The sequence below is a fragment of the Mytilus galloprovincialis genome, chromosome 14 (assembly GCF_965363235.1).
Source record: "Mytilus galloprovincialis chromosome 14, xbMytGall1.hap1.1, whole genome shotgun sequence".
NCBI classification, from domain to species: domain Eukaryota; kingdom Metazoa; phylum Mollusca; class Bivalvia; order Mytilida; family Mytilidae; genus Mytilus; species Mytilus galloprovincialis.
The window spans coordinates 17,004,038-17,029,965 of NC_134851.1; the positions used below are offsets into that span (position 1 = coordinate 17,004,038).

A 25,928-nucleotide genomic window follows, 5' to 3' on the forward strand; every position below is an offset into this window, starting at 1 on the left:
ATCTCTTGAACGCTTTAGGTATACATTTGGTTGACCGATATAAACCTCTATTTATGGATATGTTCCAGTTATGATGACATGTCGACTATAACGATTATTATCTTAGCATTTTGTATGATGCATATATACTCGCGTCTGGCTTACTAAATTATAATCCTGTTACCTTTGATAACAATTTACACCACTTGGTCGATGCCACTGCTGTCGGACGTTTCGTCACAGAGGGAATCACCAGCTCAGTAGTCATAACTTCGGTGTTGACATGAATATCAATTATGTGGTCATTTTCATAAACTTCCTGTGTACAAAACATTGAATTTTTCGAAAACCTAAGGATTTTTTTTATCCTAGGCATAGATTACCGTAGCTGTATTTGGCACAACTTTTTGGAATTTTGGATCTTTAATGCTCTTTATATTTGTATTTGTTTGGCTTTATTACTATTTTGATATGAGCGTCACTGATGATTCTTATGTAGACGAAACGAGCGTCTGGCGTACAGAATTATAATTCTGGTACCATTGATAACTAATTATATAATCATATCATTTGTGGCACCTAATTTTAAGTCAGTAGTATCCAATATATAAACATATATAGAAAATGATGATGATTTAATGAATCAAATAGTAGTCAACAATAATACAGCATGATCTTTTTTATACAATTATGAAAACATGTATATTGTCCATATCATCAAATGAAAGGCTACAACAATTGAGCGCTTAAATGGGTGCATACATATTGCTATATACAAAAACACAACGAGAAAACGATAAGTCGTTACTGCAATGAGGTATTCATTCTCAGATTTTTTGGCGTTAATTTCTGGAATTATTTAGTTATACCTGAAAAATACAAATTTGTTGCGAATGAATAAAATGTCATATTACACCAGAACAATACAATATAAATTCGTGGTACATCACAATTAAAACATACAATACACCTTTGTGCAGGAAATATACTTATCAAAACGTAAGTTGTAACTTAGGTTATATGAGATTATATTTGTAATGTAGTACAAAAGAGGCGAATAACCAAAGAATTACAAAAAAATATGAATACTTAAACATTCAAACAATAGCAAATAATGTTTTATTTTTATCTCAGCTTAATTTCTAAAGTGTAAATTGTATACAAGCTGAGCTAAGGCGAGTTAGATCAAATATTAAATATTGCAAGTAAGAGTGAAATTGTTTTTTCTAAGAATATCTTTAATAACACTTACGGCACATTTCTATCACTGTTGACTGTTGGTCTTCTTATTTTGTACTGAAAATTAGAGAAAATATTGATTATAGTATACTACCCGTACGTGTCAAATATTATGCCTGCTAAATTAGTACGTGTTTTGTATAATTTGTTTTATGAAGAATGTATGCCAGTTATCAATCGCTTCGAACGCACCTCTGCTGCTCGACTAATTATACCTGGCCAGTGGGTTTCAGTAGTTGATGGTTCGTGTATCGTTTATTTCTTAATGTGTTCTCTGTGTTAACGATCATCGGGCGGTTCAAACCAAAGACTTGGGATAGTGTATTAGCAACCTCTCTGCTAAGCACGTGGCATTCATGTGTAAGAGCAAAGACTGGTCGCCCCGGAGTGCAAATAATGGTACCGGGTAGTGTCACATGTCTTCCTACGTATTGGTACCGTCTTATTAATTAGGTACACACGTTTCTTACATTATCCTTTTACGAAATGTTAAAAAACTAGTAAGAAACTAAGGCAACGTTGACCAACGATGAATTTAGCTATTATGTTTATGTTACTTTAAGTCGTATAGCTCTTCAACTGTTGCGGTTCTTATACATCCTCGGCTTTTAAATATTTGGACGTTACTGATGAAGGTGAATCCAAAAAATTGTTTATGAAGCAGTTAAAGTGTCGGTTTAGTAAAAAGAAAAGTTTATGTTCATTTACACGATCTCTGCCTTTATATGAATTTAGTTTGATACTAGACCTTAGGTATATTCATCATCATTATCATTCAGACAATATTATTTCATAGTTGATATGAATAACCATAGTAACATACTGTTGTATCCGTGTCCATCATTCGGTATGGGTTGGATCTTTCCTCGACTTCATCAAACTTTGATGCACCGCTTTGTCTTTCCATGGGCCCCTTTAAATGTTTAGGTTGATATATCAAAACCTAAAACAAGCATGAGTTATTTTTAATATTTGAAGCACCACTCTGTCTTTCCATGGGCCCGTTTAAATGTTTAGGTTGATATATCAAAACCTAAAACAAGCATGAGTTATTTTTAATATTTGAAGCACCACTCTGTCTTTCCATGGGCCCGTTTAAATGTTTAGGTTGATATATCAAAACCTAAAACAAGCATGAGTTATTTTTAATATTTGAAGCACCACTCTGTCTTTCCATGGGCCCGTTTAAATGCTTAGGTTGATATATCAAAACCTAAAACAAGCATGAGTTATTTTTAATATTTGATGCACCGCTTTGTCTTTCCATGGGCCCGTTTAAATGCTTAGGTTGATATATCAAAACCTAAAACAAGCATGAGTTATTTTTAATATTTGATGCACCGCTTTGTCTTTCCATGGGCCCGTTTAAATGCTTTGGTTGATATATCAAAACCTAAAACAAGCATGAGTTATTTTTAATATTTGATGCACCGCTTTGTCTTTCCATGGGCCCGTTTAAATGCTTAGGTTGATATATCAAAACCTAAAACAAGCATGAGTTATTTTTAATATTTGATGCACCGCTTTGTCTTTCCATGGGACCGTTTAAATGTTTAGGTTGATATATCAAAACCTAAAACAAGCATGAGTTATTTTTAATATTTGATGCACCGCTTTGTCTTTCCATGGGCCCGTTTAAATGTTTAGGTTGATATATCAAAACCTAAAACAAGCATGAGTTATTTTTAATATTTGATGCACCGCTTTGTCTTTCCATGGGCCCGTTTAAATGTTTAGGTTGATATATCAAAACCTAAAACAAGCATGAGTTATTTTTAATATTTGAAGCACCACTCTGTCTTTCCATGGGCCCGTTTAAATGCTTAGGTTGATATATCAAAACCTAAAACAAGCATGAGTTATTTTTAATATTTGATGCACCGCTTTGTCTTTCCATTGGACCGTTTAAATGTTTAGGTTGATATATCAAAACCTAAAACAAGCATGAGTTATTTTTAATATTTGATGCACCGCTTTGTCTTTCCATGGGCCCGTTTAAATGTTTAGGTTGATATATCAAAACCTAAAACAAGCATGAGTTATTTTTAATATTTGATGCACCGCTTTGTCTTTCCATGGGCCCGTTTAAATGCTTAGGTTGATATATCAAAACCTAAAACAAGCATGAGTTATTTTTAATATTTGATGCACCGCTTTGTCTTTCCATGGGCCCGTTTAAATGCTTAGGTTGATATATCAAAACCTAAAACAAGCATGAGTTATTTTTAATATTTGATGCACCGCTTTGTCTTTCCATGGGCCCGTTTAAATGCTTAGGTTGATATATCAAAACCTAAAACAAGCATGAGTTATTTTTAATATTTGATGCACCGCTTTGTCTTTCCATGGGCCCGTTTAAATGCTTAGGTTGATATATCAAAACCTAAAACAAGCATGAGTTATTTTTAATATTTGATGCACCGCTTTGTCTTTCCATGGGCCCGTTTAAATGCTTAGGTTGATATATCAAAACCTAAAACAAGCATGAGTTATTTTTAATATTTGATGCACCGCTTTGTCTTTCCATGGGCCCGTTTAAATGCTTAGGTTGATATATCAAAACCTAAAACAAGCATGAGTTATTTTTAATATTTGATGCACCGCTTTGTCTTTCCATGGGACCGTTTAAATGTTTAGGTTGATATATCAAAACCTAAAACAAGCATGAGTTATTTTTAATATTTGATGCACCGCTTTGTCTTTCCATGGGCCCGTTTAAATGTTTAGGTTGATATATCAAAACCTAAAACAAGCATGAGTTATTTTTAATATTTGATGCACCGCTTTGTCTTTCCATGGGCCCGTTTAAATGTTTAGGTTGATATATCAAAACCTAAAACAAGCATGAGTTATTTTTAATATTTGAAGCACCACTCTGTCTTTCCATTGGCCCGTTTAAATGCTTAGGTTGATATATCAAAACCTAAAACAAGCATGAGTTATTTTTAATATTTGATGCACCGCTTTGTCTTTCCATGGGACCGTTTAAATGTTTAGGTTGATATATCAAAACCTAAAACAAGCATGAGTTATTTTTAATATTTGATGCACCGCTCTGTCTTTCCATTGGCCCGTTTAAATGCTTAGGTTGATATATCAAAACCTAAAACAAGCATGAGTTATTTTTAATATTTGATGCACCGCTTTGTCTTTCCATGGGACCGTTTAAATGTTTAGGTTGATATATCAAAACCTAAAACAAGCATGAGTTATTTTTAATATTTGATGCACCGCTTTGTCTTTCCATGGGCCCGTTTAAATGTTTAGGTTGATATATCAAAACCTAAAACAAGCATGAGTTATTTTTAATATTTGATGCACCGCTTTGTCTTTCCATGGGCCCGTTTAAATGTTTAGGTTGATATATCAAAACCTAAAACAAGCATGAGTTATTTTTAATATTTGAAGCACCACTCTGTCTTTCCATGGGCCCGTTTAAATGCTTAGGTTGATATATCAAAACCTAAAACAAGCATGAGTTATTTTTAATATTTGATGCACCGCTTTGACTTTCCATTGGACCGTTTAAATGCTTAGGTTGATATATCAAAACCTAAAACAAGCATGAGTTATTTTTAATATTTGATGCACCGCTTTGTCTTTCCATGGGCCCGTTTAAATGCTTAGGTTGATATATCAAAACCTAAAACAAGCATGAGTTATTTTTAATATTTACAAGACTTTTTCGTGAACATTCTATCGGAAGCATTACTCTTTTTTGCTCTTTTTTCTTGAATACCATATCGAACAAACAAACAGTATACTTAATTTTTATGTTCAAGGGATGCAAGGTTACCTGGTATCACATATAATATGAATTAGAAAAACAGGAGATAGAGGTTTAAGTCAATGGAACTGCAACAAAACAACACAATATATAGTAGGACAGCATACTATATTCAGCAATGGGGTGCCGGTAGAGAATTGTTATCCCCTAGGGCCACTTTTAGGAACTGTCTAAGGTCAGGTTTGAGAAAAATGTACATTTCTAAACTGATTTTATTTTGAAAATGTTTAAAGGTCGCATATACTTTGATTCAGACGACAGATCGGAAGGACGCCCACAAACCCTCGTAAATGGCAGATTTTACCATGTTGCAAGCACAATATTAGTTACATATCTTTATATTTCGTTTGATAAGTTCTAGCAGATTTTAACAACGCAGTATATCTGACACCCCAACTTTCATAAAGGTAACATCAAACTCACATTTCCTCCTTCTGGTTCCTCCACCTGCCTGTATGCTTTGTCATCCCGTTCGTATGCTCCTTGTCTTTGACCTGGTTCATACTCTACATTTTTACCCTCGGGTTCGAAACGTTGCATCTGTAATTCATTCTGTTCTGTCTGGTATCCTAGATTGGTATATTCATTCTTAAGGTCCGGAACATTTTCTATCCTGGAGTTTTCGTCATGAAGGAATTCTTTATCATTGTCCATATAACTATACAAGATAAGTATACATGTTAATATATTCATTAAAAACGAAAAAGCTTCAATTAGACGGATAAAACAATGATATAGTTTTTGGTATTTAGTTCCTATGAAAACAAAACAATAACAAACAAAAAAACGATCTCCTAATCAAAGTAAAAAAAGTTGAAGTTTAAAAATAAAAGGGTGATATCAAACGCTCGACTTCATCAACAAACAAAACGAATGGAGTAAGCTGTCATATTACTGACTTGAAACAGTGTTTTAGTAATACATATGGAATAAAGCTAGTTAAGACTGAAAATATCATAATTTTAAATTCATTAACATAATTTGGTGTAATAATTATTCCATAATCGGTATTGTTTCAACAAAATTTTGAAATTTTTGGTCCTCAATGCTCTTCGTACTTGTCGTGTTTGGCTTTATAACTATCTTAATCTGAGCATCACTGACGAGTCTTATGTAGACGAAACGCACATCTGGCATATTAAATTATAATCCTGGTACCTTTCATAACTAATTAAATAAGAAGAAGCTAAAAAACAACTTCACTTATTAGTATTCATTATTGCAAAATGCTAATATAACATTGCTCTAATTTGTTTACCCATAGAACCTGTCTCGTTTCTTTGCCTTGTTCAATTTCGTGTATACACAACATAAAGCTACCAGTAAGATTAAAACCAAACCTCCGCCAATGCCGCCTGCAATGCCTATAATGTCTATCTTCGACAAGGCTATAGCATCTGGTTTAATGGGTTTTGCTGTGGTTGTAGTTGGTTTTGGAGTTCTGCATAGTTCTCCAATGAAGCCATCTTTACATCTATTTGGAAAATATAATAAAATTTGTGCATGTAAAACGATAAGATTTATAGGACAAGAAAAAATAGTTGAGGACAAGAAAAGACGATGCGACAGGACAAGATAAGAGGATTAAGGACACGGAAAGACGATTGAAGAAAAGATAAGACTAACAGGCCTATAAGAGACAATTGAGGAGAAGATAAGACGATTGAGGAAAAGCAGAGACGACTGTGTACACGAACAAATCGAGTAAGGACTATATAGTACTATAAGGACATGACAAGTTTATATAGGACAATATTAGACGATTGAGAACTAGAACGGCCGATTGCGGACTAGACAAAACGATTGAAAACACGAAAAGACGATTACGCACAAGATAGGACTATGAGAACTAGAAGATAGATTGGGGACAAGATAAGACGATTGCAACACGAACACATGATTGAGGACAAAGAGAGAAAATAGAGAACAATATAAGACGATTGGTAACACTAACAGATAGTTGAAAACAATTATAAAGTAAGTTCATAAATATAAATAGAAAAAAGATTGTGAGAATTTTGAAACCACTTTTGTGCCTACTCAAACAAAAGTCTTTACAATTATTTATTTCGGCATTTTGGCGATAAAACATAAAACATCGAATTAACGTATAAGTATTTTGAAATCATTATTGTTTTTGTCATGCAAAACACTTAATTTTGGCATAGATTTTGAATGACAGCTTATCTGTACCTATTTCGTAAAAAATGTCCCATATATCTTCATATATCTTGTAGGGGTAAACACTAGTTTATTATTTAAAAAGTTTTTAATTCAATTTTGATTCCTTACTTCTTTTATGTGACTTTTCATTATTTCCCTCTTGTTATGTTATCAACAGGACTTATACTTATAGAACACAGCTGAATTGGGTATATGATGAAATAGAAAGTAGACATCGACCATATTTTATGATTTAATGAATTGATTCTGCATTTCAAATCAGAACATGTACAACAAAAACTCACAAATAGCAAATAAGCGCTATTCCTTATTAACAAGTTTATTATTTCTTTATTGAAAAAAATGCTTTGTTTTATAAATAATAAGAACTTTTATTTGAATTTGATTAAATGTCTTCATGTTCTTGTGGATAATTGTAACTTTTTAGATACAATTTTCGATGGGAAAGTTAAACTTTTTAGATTCAATTTTCGACAGGAAACTTATGCCCGCTTCAAACCCAAAACCACCAATACAAAAGACAAATAGTCGGTGCCGTGTTTGCGAAATCAACAATGCCAACTTAACAGGTTTTTAATATATAAAAGTTCTGAATATCGCAATAGTTATTTTTCACATAACATCAAAATTGCTTACATGCATCTAAATGCACCTCCATATGTAAAGGAGCACTCTCCATGGTCTCCACATTTGCCCTTGTATCCGGTTGTATCACATTGGTATTTACATATCGGATTCCCATCGTTATCCCATTCCAGAACTTCATTGTTAACACATACATTAGCAGGAAGGAAGACTGTGTCTAAAAAGAATACATTTAAGGCAATGCATCCATTTGAATATTTAATCATTTTGATATATAAATGGCTTTTAAAAAGATTTGTTTGTGATTTATCTCCCAGTTGATACAATATTCCAGAGCTTGCGTTTACTATCAGGATTTTATCCTGTTGCTATTTACGCCATAATTGATATGGCCTATGTTTTTTCTTCAAACATAATGTGTACTTTGAAGGATATCAATCTTATAAATCTCGTATATATACCCCTGTCTCAATTTGACTTTTGTTCTAATGTTAGCATAATTTTGAAATCCATACTAATACCCAATTTATTATGCTACATTTTACACCATCAACATATATATATATTGTAAAACATTAACTTAGCTTTATTTTCCTCGAATATCGGCTTCAGATTTATAAGGTTGACAAGTGTGTGCCTTTATTGCATACTTACCATTTTCCAGACAAACTCTTTGTTCTCCAACTGTTTTATTTACATCAAGATTTGTTATCGAAGCATTTTTCCAATTCACATTACGCAGTATTTGTAAAGTTGAATTTGCATCCGATTCGTTGATTGGAGCATTCATTTCAAGTGAGAAATTGCATATAATGCTACCCTCCCTAAAATGTTAGAGTGTTATTAGAGTTGAACTACCATTAAACAGTAAAATCACAAAAATACTGAACTCCGAGGAAAAGTCCCTTACCAAATGGCAAAATCAAAAACCCAAACATATCAAACGAATTGATAACAAATGTCATACTCTCCACTTGGTACAGCCATTGTCTTACGTAGAAAATGGTGAATTAAACCTGGTTTTATAGCTAGATAAACCTCTCACTTGTATGGCAGTCACATCAAATTCCAGTATATGCATATAAATTTAAAACTCAATGCTGCTTGAACTTTCTTGCAAGTTTCAAATCTGAACAACATTGAGGTCAGTTGATATATATCAAAATTTAAAAAAAAATGTGTTTTCTCCCCTTGCAACACTCAGGTCAAAAAAGAAAAATGCTTTGTCTGCTTACAGGTCAAGGTACAGCCAGATAAATATGGACATGTAGATAACCGGAATCTGAACCGGGTGTGTTTACATGGGTTGTAAAATCAAACTTCATGGCCTTTAATATAAGGACCATTCTAGAGCCTGAGTACGATTTCGATGATTAATAATATTGAACAGAGTAGAGTAGTTAGTTTTATGGTAAGGGTTTGTCTTTTAAAACTGATGAAATATTCTTAAAATATAAATTGAAAAAAATATATTTTAATTTTTGTTATTCTTATTGATGAACTAAGAAAAAAATAAAATGTTAAAAGTAAATCAAATAATAAAATCAGCCTAATCCAATAAGAAGTTAGTAAGAAATTATGCTCAAAGACATTCGCAGAAAACACGAATCACATTTATTTATATGACATACAAAGGTGAAATAATATCAGATTATTACATGGCATTTTTCATATCGCATGTATTATCAGCCCTAGGTTCAATATCAGCCAAAGAGCCGCATGGCTCGAGGGCTGATATTGACCGAGGGCTGATAATACATGCGATATGAAGAATGAATTGTTATGATATTTTTATCATATGCTTAAATAACAGCTAGATTCATATCTTGATCCTTTTACCTGGTTCCCAAATAGAAGTTCACAAAATGAAAAGTTCACGGACGGACGTCGGACTCATTTGATTCATTCGATATGAAATCTTTCTTTTATAAATTATGTCTCATTAGAGAAAGAAAAATATTTTAATATGGACGAATCGATAAAAAAAATAATTCACCATTATACATAATGAACACTGTTTGGAAAAGTCAACTTTTTTTAAAGTAACTTTGTAAATTATGTTTGAAACTTTTAAAAAATGCATTTATTTGATCATTTGTGTGGTTTTTTTGTTTGTTTGTTTAATTTTTTTTTATTATTATTATTATTTTACACAATATCCTTTCCAGTATCCAAATAATTGTTTTGTACACTACTTTATTAAAAAAAAAATTTAACCCCAAAACGTAGCATTGGGATGTATTTTCCGGAATTTGCCGAGTATCACCGGAATGCCATGCGATAACGTTACGGAAAGGCATGTGATAATAATCGAAGTATGTGATAAACTTTTCATATCCTCCGGCTAAGCACAAATATGGAATTTTCGTTAATTAAATGCTATTATCATACAGTAAAAATCATATGTTATTTAGTCTGTATATGATAAGTTAAAATATAAGGTTTGTGCTTGTATTCGTACATATTATATGGCCACATGCAATATAAAAAAATTGTATCGAAGACTCAAATTCCCAAGTTGCACAGAAACAAACAATGGAGGCTGATCTATATTGACCATTTGAATACATGGAAAATAGGAGGTAGTGAATCCTTTCACTATTTCATAATGAACATAATAAAAAAAATTTATAAAAATTCCTACGAAAAAAAAATCGTGTGGTCTTCCATCATGCTATTCCTGGTATTTCTAATCATGGTCTTTATGTGAAAGAACAATTGAAACCAACTAAGATATAATAAATCTAAATCTATAGTAACTAGCATAACAACAATCTAAGATTGAAAACAAAAAATCTATCATTTTTTATCAGCTATAAACAGCTATATATACGAGTTTCTCAAGCCCTTGACATCATCGTGCATTTTTTTTTTTATTATTGTTTACTTGTTATGCTGATTGTTGACTTAAGGGCATACGATAAAGTTTTGAACCTGTATTTACAAGTTGATGAAAATTTGCATATAGGCTATTTTTTATCTGATTAAATCAAATATGTCATAAAAAATATACCTTCAACGTGCTACTTTTTAAGTAAAATTAGGTCGAAATTTTGTATATTTGCTCAAAATTCAGATTTGTGTCCGTATTTTCTTTTTCGAAAGAACGACGTAACTTTTTTTCTGTAAAAGATAAAAACAAATTGTTTTTTGTTAAATAATCATTAATTTCTGTATTTTATAAGTATTATTAAAAATTATGCAATTTTTATTCCGAAATAACTCTATATTTATCAAATGTTCATGAATAGAGGAAAAAACGTCATTTTTTGCTGCATGTTTATTAACATTAAAAAAATTGCACTATTTACAGTTTTATAAAATTTGGGTCACATAATCTCCTTGCAATATGAAACAAATTGCTATTTTAAAAAATAGGGGTCCATGCACTCGTTTTCAAATTAAATCAGTGTGAATGATAAAAATCAGTCGAAAAATGCATCTTTTCCCGATATATCATAGTTTGACTTCGCGAAAATAACATTTTACGTTAGCAACGTCATTACATTCCCTGTAACTGTATCGTATGCCCTTAATGGAGTTTCCCACATCTTTTTTATTAAAGTTCATTACGGGATAGTTACAATGGAATAATTATTTTAAACAACGCACTTCATATCAACTTTAAACTGCAGCCAATTTTTTTCATTTATATTTAACCTACAATTTGTGTTTACAAAATTAAAAGCATTCTGGATAATATTTTTAAAAGAGAATCACACATTGTCATTGGTTACTTACTTCCTAAAAAATAAAACTCAACCCACGGTATGACGTTCTTTTTTTTAGGGTTAGGTCCTTGAGATTCTGAAATGGGGAATTGTAAAAAAAACCCGCATAAATTGTTTTTCCGAATACTGGATGTTTGTTCGTTTAAAAAAATCTATATTCTACAACTATAGCAAAAACCACTTTACAGCTTCTTTATACAAGGATACCTGTATGGAAACCTAAAATTAAAACACAACATCTTATACATTTTAAATTAGAATCGTCTCAAGATATACACTGCTAAATTGAGTATCTTTTTCGTGAAAAATATTTTTTTACTGATAAAATGTTCTATGAGCATGGATTTTAACTTGCAAATATTGTTTTGTCTTTTAAAAAATATTCGACTATTTTGCGTACAATGTGAAAATATAATTCTAGTAACATCATGTGCAATCATTGCCGAATTTGTTACTTCCTTACGGATAATTTGATTTAAAAAAAAATAATAATGATTAAATTATCTATGCTAAACATGTCAAAATTTAAAACTAAATCTAGTAGTATTCAATATGCAAAGCATGTCAAAATTTAAAACTGAATTCAGTAGTATTCAATATGCAAAACATGTCAAAATTTAAAACTAAATCTAGTTGTATTGCATATGCAAAACATGTCAAAATTTAAAACTAAATCTGGTAGTATTTAATATGCAAAACATGTCAAAATTTAAAACTAAATCTAGGAGAATTCAATATGCAAAACATGTCAAAATTTAAAACTAAATCTAGTTGTATTAAATATGCAAAACATGTCAAAATTTAAAACTAAATCTAGTAGTATACAATATGCAAAACATGTCAAAATTTAAAACTAAATCTAGTAGTATTTAATATGCAAAACATGTCAAAATTTAAAACTAAATCTGGTAGTATTCAATATGCAAAACATGTCAAAATTTAAAACTAAACTAGTTGTATTCAATATGCAAAACATGTCAAAATTTAAAACTAAATCTGGTAGTATTTAATATGCAAAACATGTCAAAATTTTAAACTAAATCTAGTAGAATTCAATATGCAAAACATGTCAAAATTTAAAACTAAATCTAGTTGTATTAAATATGCAAAACATGTCAAAATTTAAAACTAAATCTAGTAGTATACAATATGCAAAACATGTCAAAATTTAAAACTCTAGTAGTATTCAATATGCAAAACATGTCAAAATTTAAAACTAAATCTGGTAGTATTCAACATGCAAAACACGTCAAAATTTAAAACTAATTCTAGTTGTATTCAATATGCAAAACATGTCAAAATGTAAAACTAAATCTAGTTGTATTCAATATGCAAAACATGTCAAAATGTAAAACTAAATTTAGTAGTATTCAATATGCAAAACATGTTAAAATTCAAAACTAAATCTGGTAGTATTTAATATGCAAAACATGTCAAAATTTAAAACTAAATCAAGGAGAATTCAATATGCAAAACATGTCAAAATTTAAAACTAAATCTAGTTGTATCAAATATGCAAAACATGTCAAAATTGAAAACTAAATCTAGTAGTATTCAATATGCAAAACATGTCAAAATTTAAAACTAAATCTGGTAGTATTCAATATGCAAAACATGTCAAAATTTAAAACTAAACTAGTTGTATTCAATATGCAAAACATGTCAAAATGTAAAACTAAATCTAGTTGTATTCAATATGCAAAACATGTCAAAATTTAAAACTAAATCTAGTAGTATTCAATATGCAAAACATGTCAAAATTGAAAACTAAATCTAGTAGTATTCAATATGCAAAACATGTCAAAATTTAAAACTAAATCTAGTAGTATTCAATATGCAAAACATGTCAAAATTTAAAACTAAACTAGTTGTATTCAATATGCAAAACATGTCAAAATTTAAAACTAAATCTAGTTGTATTAAATATGTAAAATATTTCAAAATTTAAAACTAAATCTGGTATTATTCAATATTCAAAACATGTCAAAATGTAAAACTAAATCTAGTTGTATTCAATATGCAAAACATGTCAAAATTTAAAACTAAATCTAGTAGTATTCAATATGCAAAACATGTCAAAATTGAAAACTAAATCTAGTAGTATTCAATATGCAAAACATGTCAAAATTTAAAACTAAATCTAGTAGTATTCAATATGCAAAACATGTCAAAATTTAAAACTAAATCTAGTTGAATTCAATATGCAAAACTTGTCAAAATTTAAAACTAAATCTAGTAGTATTTAATATGCAAAACATGTCAAAATTTAAAACTAAATCTAGTAGTATTCAATATGCAAAACTTGTCAAAATTTAAAACTAAATCTAGTAGTATTTAATATGCAAAACATGTCAAAACTTAAAACTAAATCTAGTTGTATTCAATATGCAAAACATGTCAAAATTTAAAACTATCCAGTAGTATTCAATATGCAAAACATGTCAAAATGTAAAACTAAATCTAGTTGTATTTAATATGCAAAACATGTCAAAATTTAAAACTAAATCTAGTTGTATTCAATATGCAAAACTTGTCAAAATTTAAAACTAAATCTAGTAGTATTCAATATGCAAAACATGTCAAAACTTAAAACTAAATCTAGTTGTATTCAATATGCAAAACATGTCAAAATTTAAAACTATCCAGTAGTATTCAATATGCAAAACATGTCAAAATGTAAAACTAAATCTAGTTGTATTCAATATGCAAAACATGTCAAAATTTAAAACTAAATCTAGTTGTATTCAATATGCAAAACATGTCAAAACTTAAAACTAAATCTGGTAGTATTCAATATGCAAAACATGTCAAAATTTAAAATTAAATCTAGTAGTATTCAATATGCAAAACATGTCAAAATTTAAAACTGAATTCAGTAGTATTCAATATGCAAAACATATCAAAATGTAAAACTAAATCTAGTTGTATTCAATATGCAAAACATGTCAAAATTTAAAACTAAATCTGGTAGTATTTAATATGCAAAACATGTCAAAATTTAAAACTAAATCTAGGAGAATTCAATATGCAAAACATGTCAAAATTTAAAACTAAATCTAGTTGTATTAAATATGCAAAACATGTCAAAATTTAAAACTAAATCTAGTAGTATTCAATATGCTAAACATGTCAAAATTTAAAATTAAATCTAGTAGTATTCAATATGCAAAACATGTCAAAATTTAAAACTAAATCTGGTAGTATTCAATATGCAAAACATGTCAAAATTTAAAACTAAACTAGTTGTATTCAATATTCAAAACATGTCAAAATTTAAAACTAATTCTAGTTGTATTCAATATGCAAAACATGTCAAAATTTAAAACTAAATCTAGTAGTATTCAATATGCAAAACTTGTCAAAATTTAAAACTAAATCTAGTAGTATTTAATATGCAAAACATGTCAAAACTTAAAACTAAATCTAGTTGTATTCAATATGCAAAACATGTCAAAATTTAAAACTATCCAGTAGTATTCAATATGCAAAACATGTCAAAATGTAAAACTAAATCTAGTTGTATTTAATATGCAAAACATGTCAAAATTTAAAACTAAATCTAGTTGTATTCAATATGCAAAACTTGTCAAAATTTAAAACTAAATCTAGTAGTATTCCGCTTATTCACTGCTGACAATTGTATAACATTCGAAATTCTAAGCGTAGACATGGTTCTCGTCTCCGACTTCAACCTTTGTATAAACTTATACTTTTGAATATTATAATATCTATTATTATAATAATGGCTGAGTGAGCAGTATGTTTTTTTAACATAATATAAGGCAATTTATAACACCATTGTCTAAAAGACTACTTACAAAAACCCAAGGATAACAATTTTCCTAACTTTTGTTGGAATTAAACGTCTATAGAATTCTGTAAGCTAGATGAAATAAAAATGTAGTGTTATTAAAATTAGTATTTAGTTTACACAGTCGTTCAATAATCGTCTTCACTTAAATTTTAGATGAAAATTAACAAATAATTCATGGCGGCATTCAATATATCGTGATTTTACCACGGGTTGGCCCTTTATGACAAATATTTTACCCTGAGCGATAGCATTGCTGATAAACAATAAATAATTAATAAATATACAATATTTGCAAACAATTTAACTTGCTTCTTTTATAAATATACCTGAAATCTAATCTTAACTTGTATTGCATTTTATATTTTCTTCAGTTAATGGCATACGATACAGTTTTGATCCTGTATTTACAGTTTGATGAAAATTTCCATATAGGCTAGTTTTTGCCTGCTTAAATCAAATATGTAATAAAAAAAAATACCTTCATGTGCCACTTTTTGAGTTAAATGAGGTCGAAATTTTGTATATTTGCTCAAAATTCGGATTTGTTGCCGTATTTTCCCTTTCGAAAGAAACCCATAACTTTTTTTTTTTAAAAGATAAACACAAATTGTTTTTTGTTAGATAATTTGTAATTTTCGTATTTTATAAGTTATCCTTAAATTCAAAAATAACTCATATTTATCAAATGGTCATGAACTAAGAAGAAATCGTATTTTTTTGCTGTATATTTATCAAAATTAAAAAAAATCCTCTTTTTACAGTTTTTTAAATTTGGTCCACATAATCTCCCTGCAAAATGAAACAAAATGTCGTTTTAAAAAATAGGGGTCCATGCACTTGTTTCGTTCAAGTTTGAATGATAAAAAATAGTCGAAAAATGCATCTTTTCCCGATATGTCATAGTTTGACGTCGCGAAAATAACATTTTACGTTAGCAACGTCATTGCCTCCCCTGAAACTGTATCGTATGCCATTAAGTACCAAATAGAGAATTTCAAAATAAAACGTCGGTTGACCGTCAACAAACAAGAGATGAAAAAATACTGAAATTGACAGTGTTTCCTTACTGCAGGCATCAGAACTGCATACTTAGACTACACGTTGTAAACATTTCTGAACATTTATGAGTCACTGATGAGTCGTAGGGGACGACCATTTGATATTCTGTGGGGGGGGGAGCAGGCGGATTTGTTTTTGATCGGTTATTTATTTTTGTAAACTAAGAGTACAGATTATTCATTTTCTGCACTATTGAAGCAAGAGTTTTCATTTTCAATAAAGCAAGGGACTGATTATTCATTTTCACAACTATATTTATGATATTCGAAAACACAATTTTTAAATGATTTGCTTATTATAAATAATACATGTATAGTCAAGTCATTATATACTATTTAATCAGAATTAATCCTCCTCCTCTGCAGAAATGAATCTTTTATATTCCTAACTGCATATACATGTGATTGCTTACATACATAGTATTAAAGTTTGGTTGTAACTAGCCTCTTTATAAAAGTATTCAATTGGCAAACATATTTCGCCGAGCGGAGAAAGGCAAAAATTTTTTTGAAGGGTTCTGGAGCCACTGAAGGCTCAAGAAGCTATAGAACAAATGACGCAGAATCGTGCTTGCTGGGTGTTCCAAAGACCCTTTCTTTATCTGAAAATGCAAGTTTTGTTTAAATAATTTTTTGACAATATTTTGGTCTTAAAGCAAAATGTATAAATTCAGTGTAAGACTTAAGTTTCTAGGGACAACATCAAAAGACCAATGTGCATGATAAAGCAAAAATGGAATTCACATAGTTAAGTCTGTGACTGCTGTTTTTTTTAAACTCATGATCAAGTTCAAAACAAAATTACTAGATTACATAAGGAATGCAGCACTAACAGAATACAGAAGGGCAATCAATGAACAAAAGACAAATAAATAAGAAACATTGATCCTGAAAAATCAGGGCTACGTCTGAGGGAAAACAGAACTTGCTTCTTGCACTTGCCATGAACACGATTTTATATGGAGACAAGCGTTTGGTTTTGAAATTATGGCCCTGTTAAAATAAAAGTGAAGTAAGGTTTCCTGAGACAATATTCCTCAAGTTAAATGAAACCAATTTCAGACATTTTAAGTATATTAAATAGTATTTATACTTTTATTATAAAGTATTAAGAAGTGTTTCACGATTTTTTGGGGAAAAAAAGATGAACTTATGAAGAATCTGGTGCTATCTCATACTTTCGATTAGACCTGCTGAGTTATTTATTTTCAATACATTGTAAGTTAGGTAATTTATTTTCAAACTATCACAGAACAAACCATTTATTTTTTTGATTATCAAGGCTGAGTTATTTATTTTCAAAATCCTCCTGCCCACCCCCCAGAATATCAAATGGTCGTCCCCTTGTGCAAACGACACGAGCGTCTTGTGTATTTGTATTTCTATTGTCAGACATGATATATAACAGCTTACCGATGTGTTGTACTGATTGGCTAAATTTGTATAGTCTTCAGAACTATGATTTTTCAGATCATGTGTAAAATTGCCCTTCACCACAATGACAAGGTTCAGATCCACCAATTTGCCGTCTGAAATATACAAATAAAACAGCATTATAACATTGCCAAATCAATCGTTCTTACTAAACATTCGTCGAAAATCTTTAGTTGTATGGAATGGTACTGTTTTCTTGTTTTTTTAAATGATTTTGAGATTCGTGCTATTTAAGCGAACCCGACATTTGTATACAGCTAATATACATTATAGACATTTAATTATAAGCCATTTACAAAATATTACAGAAAAAGATCAGTAAGCACATTTAAACATGCTTCACTTCTGACACTTAAATAAGAATAGAAAAACTAATTTCCTTTGACATTGTACAGATAAGTCACCAAAACGAAATGTTAATCAATAGTGTGATGCAAACATTTGGATTACAACTTGTCGATTTAGGAATTCATGTTCATTCAATCTGAAATCATGCAATGATAATTCCTTTACAGTTCAAAGTGACGATTTGTATAGCATAGTGAAACGATTGTCTAATTGTCATGGTCAGAACTATCCAAGAACTACCACACATCCTACCAATGGATGTTATTGAAAGAATGACAACTTTTAAAATTTGAGATACATGTATTATGTTGTCATGGCCTTTTTCTTATTCGTCTTCAACAATTATATATATTACTCACTTAAATTAATAGATCTATGTCTTGGTGTAGTGGTCGTTGGTTTTGGTGTGGTAGTTGTCGGCCTTTCTGTTGTTGTAGTTGGTGTTGGTTCTGTTGTTGTTTCATTCATTGTTATATTACACTGATTCATACAATATATATCATGTGTATTTGTATCGTCATCAACAATACTTTCAACTTCAGATTGAAACATTTTAATTTCAGCAGCTACGTCACGTCGATGTATTTTACTATTTGTTTTTCCTGTTGTAGATTTTATCAAAGTAGCAGTAGTAGTCGTTGTTGTTGTTGTTGTTGTTGTTGTTGGTTGTGTTGTCGGTGCTATCGGGGCTGTTGATTTTGAAGATGTCGGTGTTGCCGGTTTTGGTGTTGCCGGTTTTTGTGTTGCCGGTTTTAGTGTTGCCGGTTTTTGCGTTGCCAGTTTTTGTGTTGCCTGTTTTGGTGTTGCCGGTTTTGGTGTTGCAGTTTTCGGTGTTGTCGGTTTTGATGTTATAGTTACCGGTTTTGTAGTTGTCGGTTTTGTTATATTTGCTACTGGTAAATGAATTGGTATTAATGTAGATACCATAGTAGTAGGTCGTAGTGTTGTAGGTGCTGTTGTTGCTACAATTTTTGAATTTGTCGTAGTGCTTGTGGTCGTAGTGTTTTTTGTCGTAATGTGTTTTGTCATAGTGATTGCTGGTGTAGGGTTTCCTGTCGTGTTTGTTGTCGTATTTGATGGTGTATTAGTTGCCGATGAAATAAGAGGTGCCGCAGTTGTTTGTGGTGCCACAGTTGTTGGTGAAGATGTCATTGTTGTGGTAAATTCTGTATTCTTATTTGCTGAGTCTGTAGATGTTGACAGATATTTTGAACAATCACATGGAACTAAAACGAAAGAAAAAACACCTGCATAGTAAAGATTGATATAATTGTAAATTTAGAAATGAATGAGTGTATATTGTCGGTTTTCTTTGTCATGATCATTACGACAGTTACAAAACATTGAGCATGAATTACTCACACTCATTGCAGACAATTGTCTCCTTCCGGTTTCGAAGAAGGTCGTGTTCTACAATCCGTTCTCTGTGTAAAGCTATTCAAACTTTCCTTTTTGAACGGCAATTTTTAAAATGTTTTGGTTGGATTTCGGGACGGGATAAGAGAGGGGTTGGAGCAGGAGGATTTTAAAATGAATGTTGTGGCTGGGTTATTATTTGAACTCGAAAACTCATAACCTTGCCAAATACATGATAAACGCGAATAGTTTGCTTCACGAAATTTAAGAATAAAATGGGGGGGGGGGAATAGCCTGGGAGTGAACTACAATTTAGCGTTATGGAGCAGCTGCAGAAATGTAACTACTATCAAGGTGTTGTGACATTTTCGTTGACGAGGACTTACATGTATAAATAGTTGCAGACGTGTATAATTTTATCAACATTCCGGAGTAAAACCTTCGGCTTGTTATTTATTGATAAACATTTGAAAATAACCTATTTCAATTAAGATAACTAGCCGGCACATAGGGCGGTAAATTGGATTTTTCATAATTTTCTTTTAAAAGAACATGCACACAACTTTAGATGTTGAACTATAACCGAAAAGTGAAAAAAAATGCATTTTCTCTTTTATTTTCTTAAATAAAGGTATATGTAGTGTAGTTAATCAAATTTTTCCAAATTTTTGAAAAAAAGCAAATACAATGTACAATCGGGGAGAAATGATGTTCGATTTATAACAAAATCTACAATTATCAATATCCTCAAAATATGTTGTTCATAAATGTATATACATTTCCGTTTGAATAATATAAAATAAAAAAAGGGTCAACCAAATCTTTTCTGTTTTTTCTGTAACCATACTTTATCATTGAAAAAGAGAAACAAGATAACGAGTGAGTTATCATAAAACATAATACAAAGAAAAACAGACAACACCATATACATGAAAAAATAAAGAAAATACACAGAACACCACACAGAATACTTAAGATTGAGCAACATATACCCAGCCAAGAACAGGAGATAAAGAGTACGGCCTAAGGACAAGGATGTATTGAATATTTCTGCGACATTCGTGACACAGATATAGATTATGGTAAAACAAATCATGATGGTATCCATACTTATTGTTATATTCACCAATTATCTCCATATGGATTGATTGTTTAGGTCTTTGAGGACACATGTAGCCAGACCCGTTCAGTTTCTAATTCTAACTTGTATCAACGATCTCATATGTTTTTTTCGGAGCAGTGTTAAGAGTAACTTGTTAATGGCTACATTTTGTGTATTCAAATAGTAACTTTATTCTTTTCCTAGTTTATGGTTAAAATGATAGAGTTAACAAAGTGTCTTTAAATTTAATTCATAATTATCAAAATTATCAAAAATTAATAAAAAGAAATACAAATATTTTATAGTGTGATCAACTTCATAAGTTTAAAACGACATAAAGGTTTTAATTATCATGACTTTGTTTAAAATTTAACGATCGTTTTTAATTTTCAAAAATGTGTATTTACCCGTGGTTTCTTTTGTATCTTCCGTTGTTGTATCAGGTACGGGTGTTGTCGTTGTGCTACTTGGAATTAGTCTTACAGTTGTTTCTGGTCCGGCTGGTTGCTGCGTCGAGTTATTTGTTTGAGTACTCACAACTGTTGTCGTCGTTGCGTAGGGTTTTTTAGTTGTATTGGAATCTATGCTGTTATGAGGACTTGTTTGATTTTCGACCGACGGTGAATTGGAAATTGTTGTTGTAGGATTAGCAACTGTAGTACTTGTAACTATAGTTGTTGTAGATGGAGGCGATGTAACTTGTGTTGTAGTAATGACTGAGGTGGTCGAAGAAATAACATCAGATGATGGATTGTTCGTTGATTTCTTTGATATTAACGTGTTTCCTCCAGCCAGGGTAGAAGTAGAACTAGGTATGGTTGTTCCTGACGATAAAGCAGCACTTACTAAAGCAATGTTGCTTATGATTGTAATAACTGAAAATGAAAGATTTACTATACCAGACTGTTCACCTTATTTATGAACCACAATTGGACATATCTCATTATTTTGTTTAGTATTCATTTGCGTAAAACTATCCATTTCAACATTGATCAAAACGATATTTTCTAGAGTATTTGTTTGCAGCAGATTAAATTTCGAGGTTTGAAATTAGGTACAAAATGTATTACTTGTAGTTTTTTTTTTATAATCGTTTGCAATCTCCCTCGAGCGGTTTTATATTATGACAATGATTTTTAACAGCGGAATTTTCCGAGACGGTTGGATATCTCTTTTTATATATTCATTGTTTTGCACTTCAGTGCTGTTTCCATGTTACAATGTACCCGATGATTGAAAATAAAAATTGATGTTCGCAACTGTATAAAAACTGGACATTATTTTAAGCTCTATTATATATCATTACATTTTCTAGAATAAATATAACCTTTCGTCATTTTGACACATTATTTCAAAAGGTGTATACCAATATTACACATTTGAATTTAATCGTCAAATAACGAATTTCGCTGTAAAGTCCGGTCGTGAATTATCCGTGATTTATAAAAAAAAATATGATGATAACAGATCTAACTAGTTTTTTTTTATTAAGTTTTTTTTTTAATCTATTTATTTATTGCATTTTGAAGAGACTTTGATAATGAAGGCGGTCATTTGTTGAGCTGAATTATTTGAATAGAATTAGATTTTATTAATGTTCATACATAATACATAATATAACTTATCCTGATTAAAATATTAATTTCCAAAGAGCAATACATGTACATAGAATTTACTGAACACGATGCCGAAAATTAAGAAAACTTTTATGCATTTTCTAAGGTAAGAGAGAGGATTTGGCGTCCGCATGTTAAACCTCGTCACATTCTGTATGTATGTGCCTGTCCCAAGTCAGGAGCCTATATTGCAGTGCTTGTCGTACATATTTGTTTTATGTTTTGTTTTCTTGTCTGAATTGTTTTACATTTGTCATTTCAGGGCTATTAATAGCTGACTATGCGGTATGAGCTTTGTTCAATGTTAAAGGCCGTACGGTAACCTATAGTGTTAATTTCTGTGTCATTTGGTCTTTTGTGAAGAGTTGTCTCATTGTCGATTAGTTCACATATTCTTTTTTTATATTTCAAATTTACATATGATAAAGTCATAAAACAATTTTTAAATAACTAGAAACTTACATCTGATATTCATTGTGTTGTTCTACAAGTTTGTCCTGTAATAGTCAAAATATATATACAAGTCGTAAATTTATCTATAATGAATGTGTATTCTATAGTAGCGGGTAACTTTTTGTTCAACCATGGAAATAATATTAAATATTACTTCCATGGTTCAACTATATGTTTCAGAATTACAAAATGTTAGTATGGCGTCCATTTCGCTGAACTAGTATACAATATTTAGGCTTAAGCATGCATCCTGTGATTTGATGACACATTGGTGACCGTCGAATAATATCTGCATGCTCTTTGTTCGGTTTGTTGTCTCTTTTACATTCTCAATTCTATTACTTTTCATTTAAATCACTCCGATAAGGAATTTGCCATTTTTTTTTTAAATACAGACTGTTGCTTGTATCATGACTTTTTTTCATCAAGCATAATAAATTCATACCATGTTTTGAAATTGGTTTTATCTAGTGCAACACGATTAAAGCACACATTAGTGTTCCAATACAAACATTATTATCTTCATAAGTATAAGGTATCTTGTTCTGTTCGTATATTACTTCTGGATTAAGTGCAAATGAGGAACCTTTTAAGACCCCAACCACCAATAATATCATAATTTCATTATACCTATAATTCTTACAAATTATAATGCAAATTTACCACATTAAATTGAGTGCCTCAAACCTCCCACTACGATAATTTTTTTCAACAGCCCTAATCTATATGCTTTTTATTATGGTCCTATAAGTTGATTGTAGCAAATGACATTACGTTCAATATATTTATGGAAGTTACATGCAAATGATAGAATAATGAAAGCTTCCGGTTTTGGTTTTTGATACATGTACATGTCGCATGTCGGAATGACTGTTACTGGCATCAGTTGTGACAAAACAACATTTTATACCGGAAATAAGATTACACATTTCGGCCATTCAGATAATTGGATTACTTGCTGCTTATTGTACTATTCGTGTAATTTTAACTTCGGTCATGATTGTGGTCACATAATATTTACGAAATTAATCCTAAGCTAAATATCCGTTATATACTTACATGTAAACATTAAGCAATCCAGATTTTTCCGTTGTACTGTCCTCAATAATTTGAAGTTCTATTTTCATACACAGATTTATTAGACCCACACCCAAACTAATGTTAAACTATGATAAAAACGTTATCAGGAAAAATTCATTTATCAAACCGTTCGTCAGCAGGACAATTCATAAATACCTAGATAACGTTCGGTGTGGTCGATAATCTTCGATTACGTCACAATAAAATCGTATTTATCTTTTAAAAATCACATCTCTATACCAGTTCCCGATTCCTAAGTTGCTGAGATTGGTTGTTTTATATCAAGTGTAACAGATGACTGATGATATTTTTTAAACCAGTCGTTTTTCCGCGCTTGTCAAATATTTCCATATACGTTGGAATAATTAAGTGCTCGTGTACTTTAAAGTAGATAAATCGGGTTCTGGCTGTTGGTGATATAGCTTAGTAATACGTGCATGTACAGAAAGGTAGCAACATTCTGTCATCGAAATCATGATATAGAAACAATCCCTAAAATATCGTATCAACTGGCAAGTATGTCATATATATAAAGTACAAGCGATACTGAAATGTTGCTCCATAAGGGAGCTATAAAATCTTAATGAACAAAACATGAAAGTATTGCTAATTTTAGAAAATTTGGATACATTTAAAGTATGATTCAAATCAAAATGATAATTGGACAAATGCGTGCTGTGCCTATATATAGATCGTCATGATATCAAAATAAATGTCTTCCAGGAAGATGTACTTTTTTATGTCCTCTTCTTTACAAATATTGACGATGGTCATTGCAAGAAGCCAATGTTCTTCAAAGCAAACCTAGATATAAATTCAAAATTTGATCAGCTAAATTTTAAAATTATTATCAACAACAGCATGGCCAAAAGAATTAAAATACTTTGGTTTTGTCCATTGTTGAAGGCCGTTCATTGACTTACATTCTCTAATTTATGTGTCATTTTGTCTCTTGAGTAGAGTTGTTTCATTGGCAATCATACCACATCTTCTTATTTTTATAAAAGACACACATCAGTCCATCCAAATCTAAAACAAAACGAAACGGAACACTATAGATAACCTATTTGCACCCAACCAGAATCCCATATGAACCCATGTGGTCCGGGAGTATCAAAAGTTCAAGACCTGTTTCACCAAAAGTGTTCGTCGAATTGATCATTGCAAATTAAAGATAAAAAATGAATAGTAATGCCATCACAATACTAATATCGACAAGGATATAATTCAAAGACTTTTAACACCGATACAAGGATTCAAATTTTGTAAGCAAGACGTGCGTTTCTTCTACAAAAAAAGACTCATCAATAACGCTTGACTCAATAGGTTCAACAAAAGGCCAAGTAAAATTCGAAGTTGAGGAGCAATGAGGACTCGAAATTCCGAAATATTACACAGTGTTAATTGACTTTTTTGGGAATTGAAAAAAAAATCTCCATATAAGTTATCTTTGTTAGATATTTGGAGTCCTAAGGACGTACCGGTATAATCAATTTTTGGAAAAGTATAAATTACATAATTTACTGATAATTATATAACGTTTTAGTTGTCATTCTTGGGTAAGCCTTGATAGCCCCAAACTTTTTCTCTCGTTTAATTTGTATTTTTTAGATGTGTTGTTAGATATTTCCATAAAATTCATAACAAATATTCTCTAAGGCGACCTATTATATTTGTAAACTTATATGACATTAGAACCACTGAGGAGTAAACTGTTGTCTTATTGGTTATCAAACCACATTGTCTTATATCATATCTTAAGAAATTTCTATAAGGACAAGATTTGATCAATTCGTAAACCTCTTTGGCTGTAGACTATGGTTGATCACTTAAGTGTGTTTCTTTTATTCTATCACAAAAAAGTCGAGTCAATTTGCAAAATATTAATTTGAAAAGAATCAACATATGATATGCGTATGAATCTTTATAACAAACCTGGAATACGTAAAGTTTAAAAAAAAAAAAAAAAACTAGAATGAAATTCAAAACAGTGTGGCTGTGGCCATTGATTGACACATTAAATTCATCCATTGACTGGGACAATTTAGGTGAACGTTTGTATGTAACGACCACTGCTCACTATGTACTTTTTAAAGACACTTAAACTATGGGGTCACCAAAGGTCCTCAACACCTTAATAAAGTAATTCGAAAAATTAATCA

The 25,928-nt window shown here is 30.6% G+C and overlaps 1 protein-coding gene across 1 annotated transcript; it reads right to left on the reverse strand.

Annotated features, from left to right (window-relative positions):
- Window positions 1-597: 597 nt before the first annotated feature.
- Window positions 598-23,944, reverse strand: LOC143059376 (uncharacterized). Its single transcript, XM_076232867.1, has 13 exons — window positions 23,746-23,944; window positions 22,696-22,730; window positions 21,025-21,492; window positions 18,519-19,385; window positions 17,791-17,906; window positions 15,324-15,388; window positions 8,429-8,598; window positions 7,826-7,991; window positions 6,264-6,479; window positions 5,429-5,663; window positions 2,042-2,161; window positions 1,232-1,275; window positions 598-848 (listed from the first exon to the last, which is right to left on the reverse strand). The coding sequence occupies exons 2-13, from the start codon at window positions 22,706-22,708 to the stop codon at window positions 839-841; spliced, it is 2,490 nt and encodes an 829-aa protein (XP_076088982.1). The 5' UTR covers window positions 22,709-22,730; window positions 23,746-23,944; the 3' UTR covers window positions 598-838.
- Window positions 23,945-25,928: the final 1,984 nt, after the last annotated feature.

Coding starts and splice junctions, on each gene's coding strand:
- LOC143059376 (XM_076232867.1), bottom strand. Junction 17,907..18,518: donor ACATAGATCTATTAATTTAA/GTGAGTAATATA, acceptor TGTATATTTCAG/ACGGCAAATTGGTGGATCTG. Junction 8,599..15,323: donor ATTGTTATCCTTGGGTTTTT/GTAAGTAGTCTT, acceptor CTAACATTTTAG/GGAGGGTAGCATTATATGCA.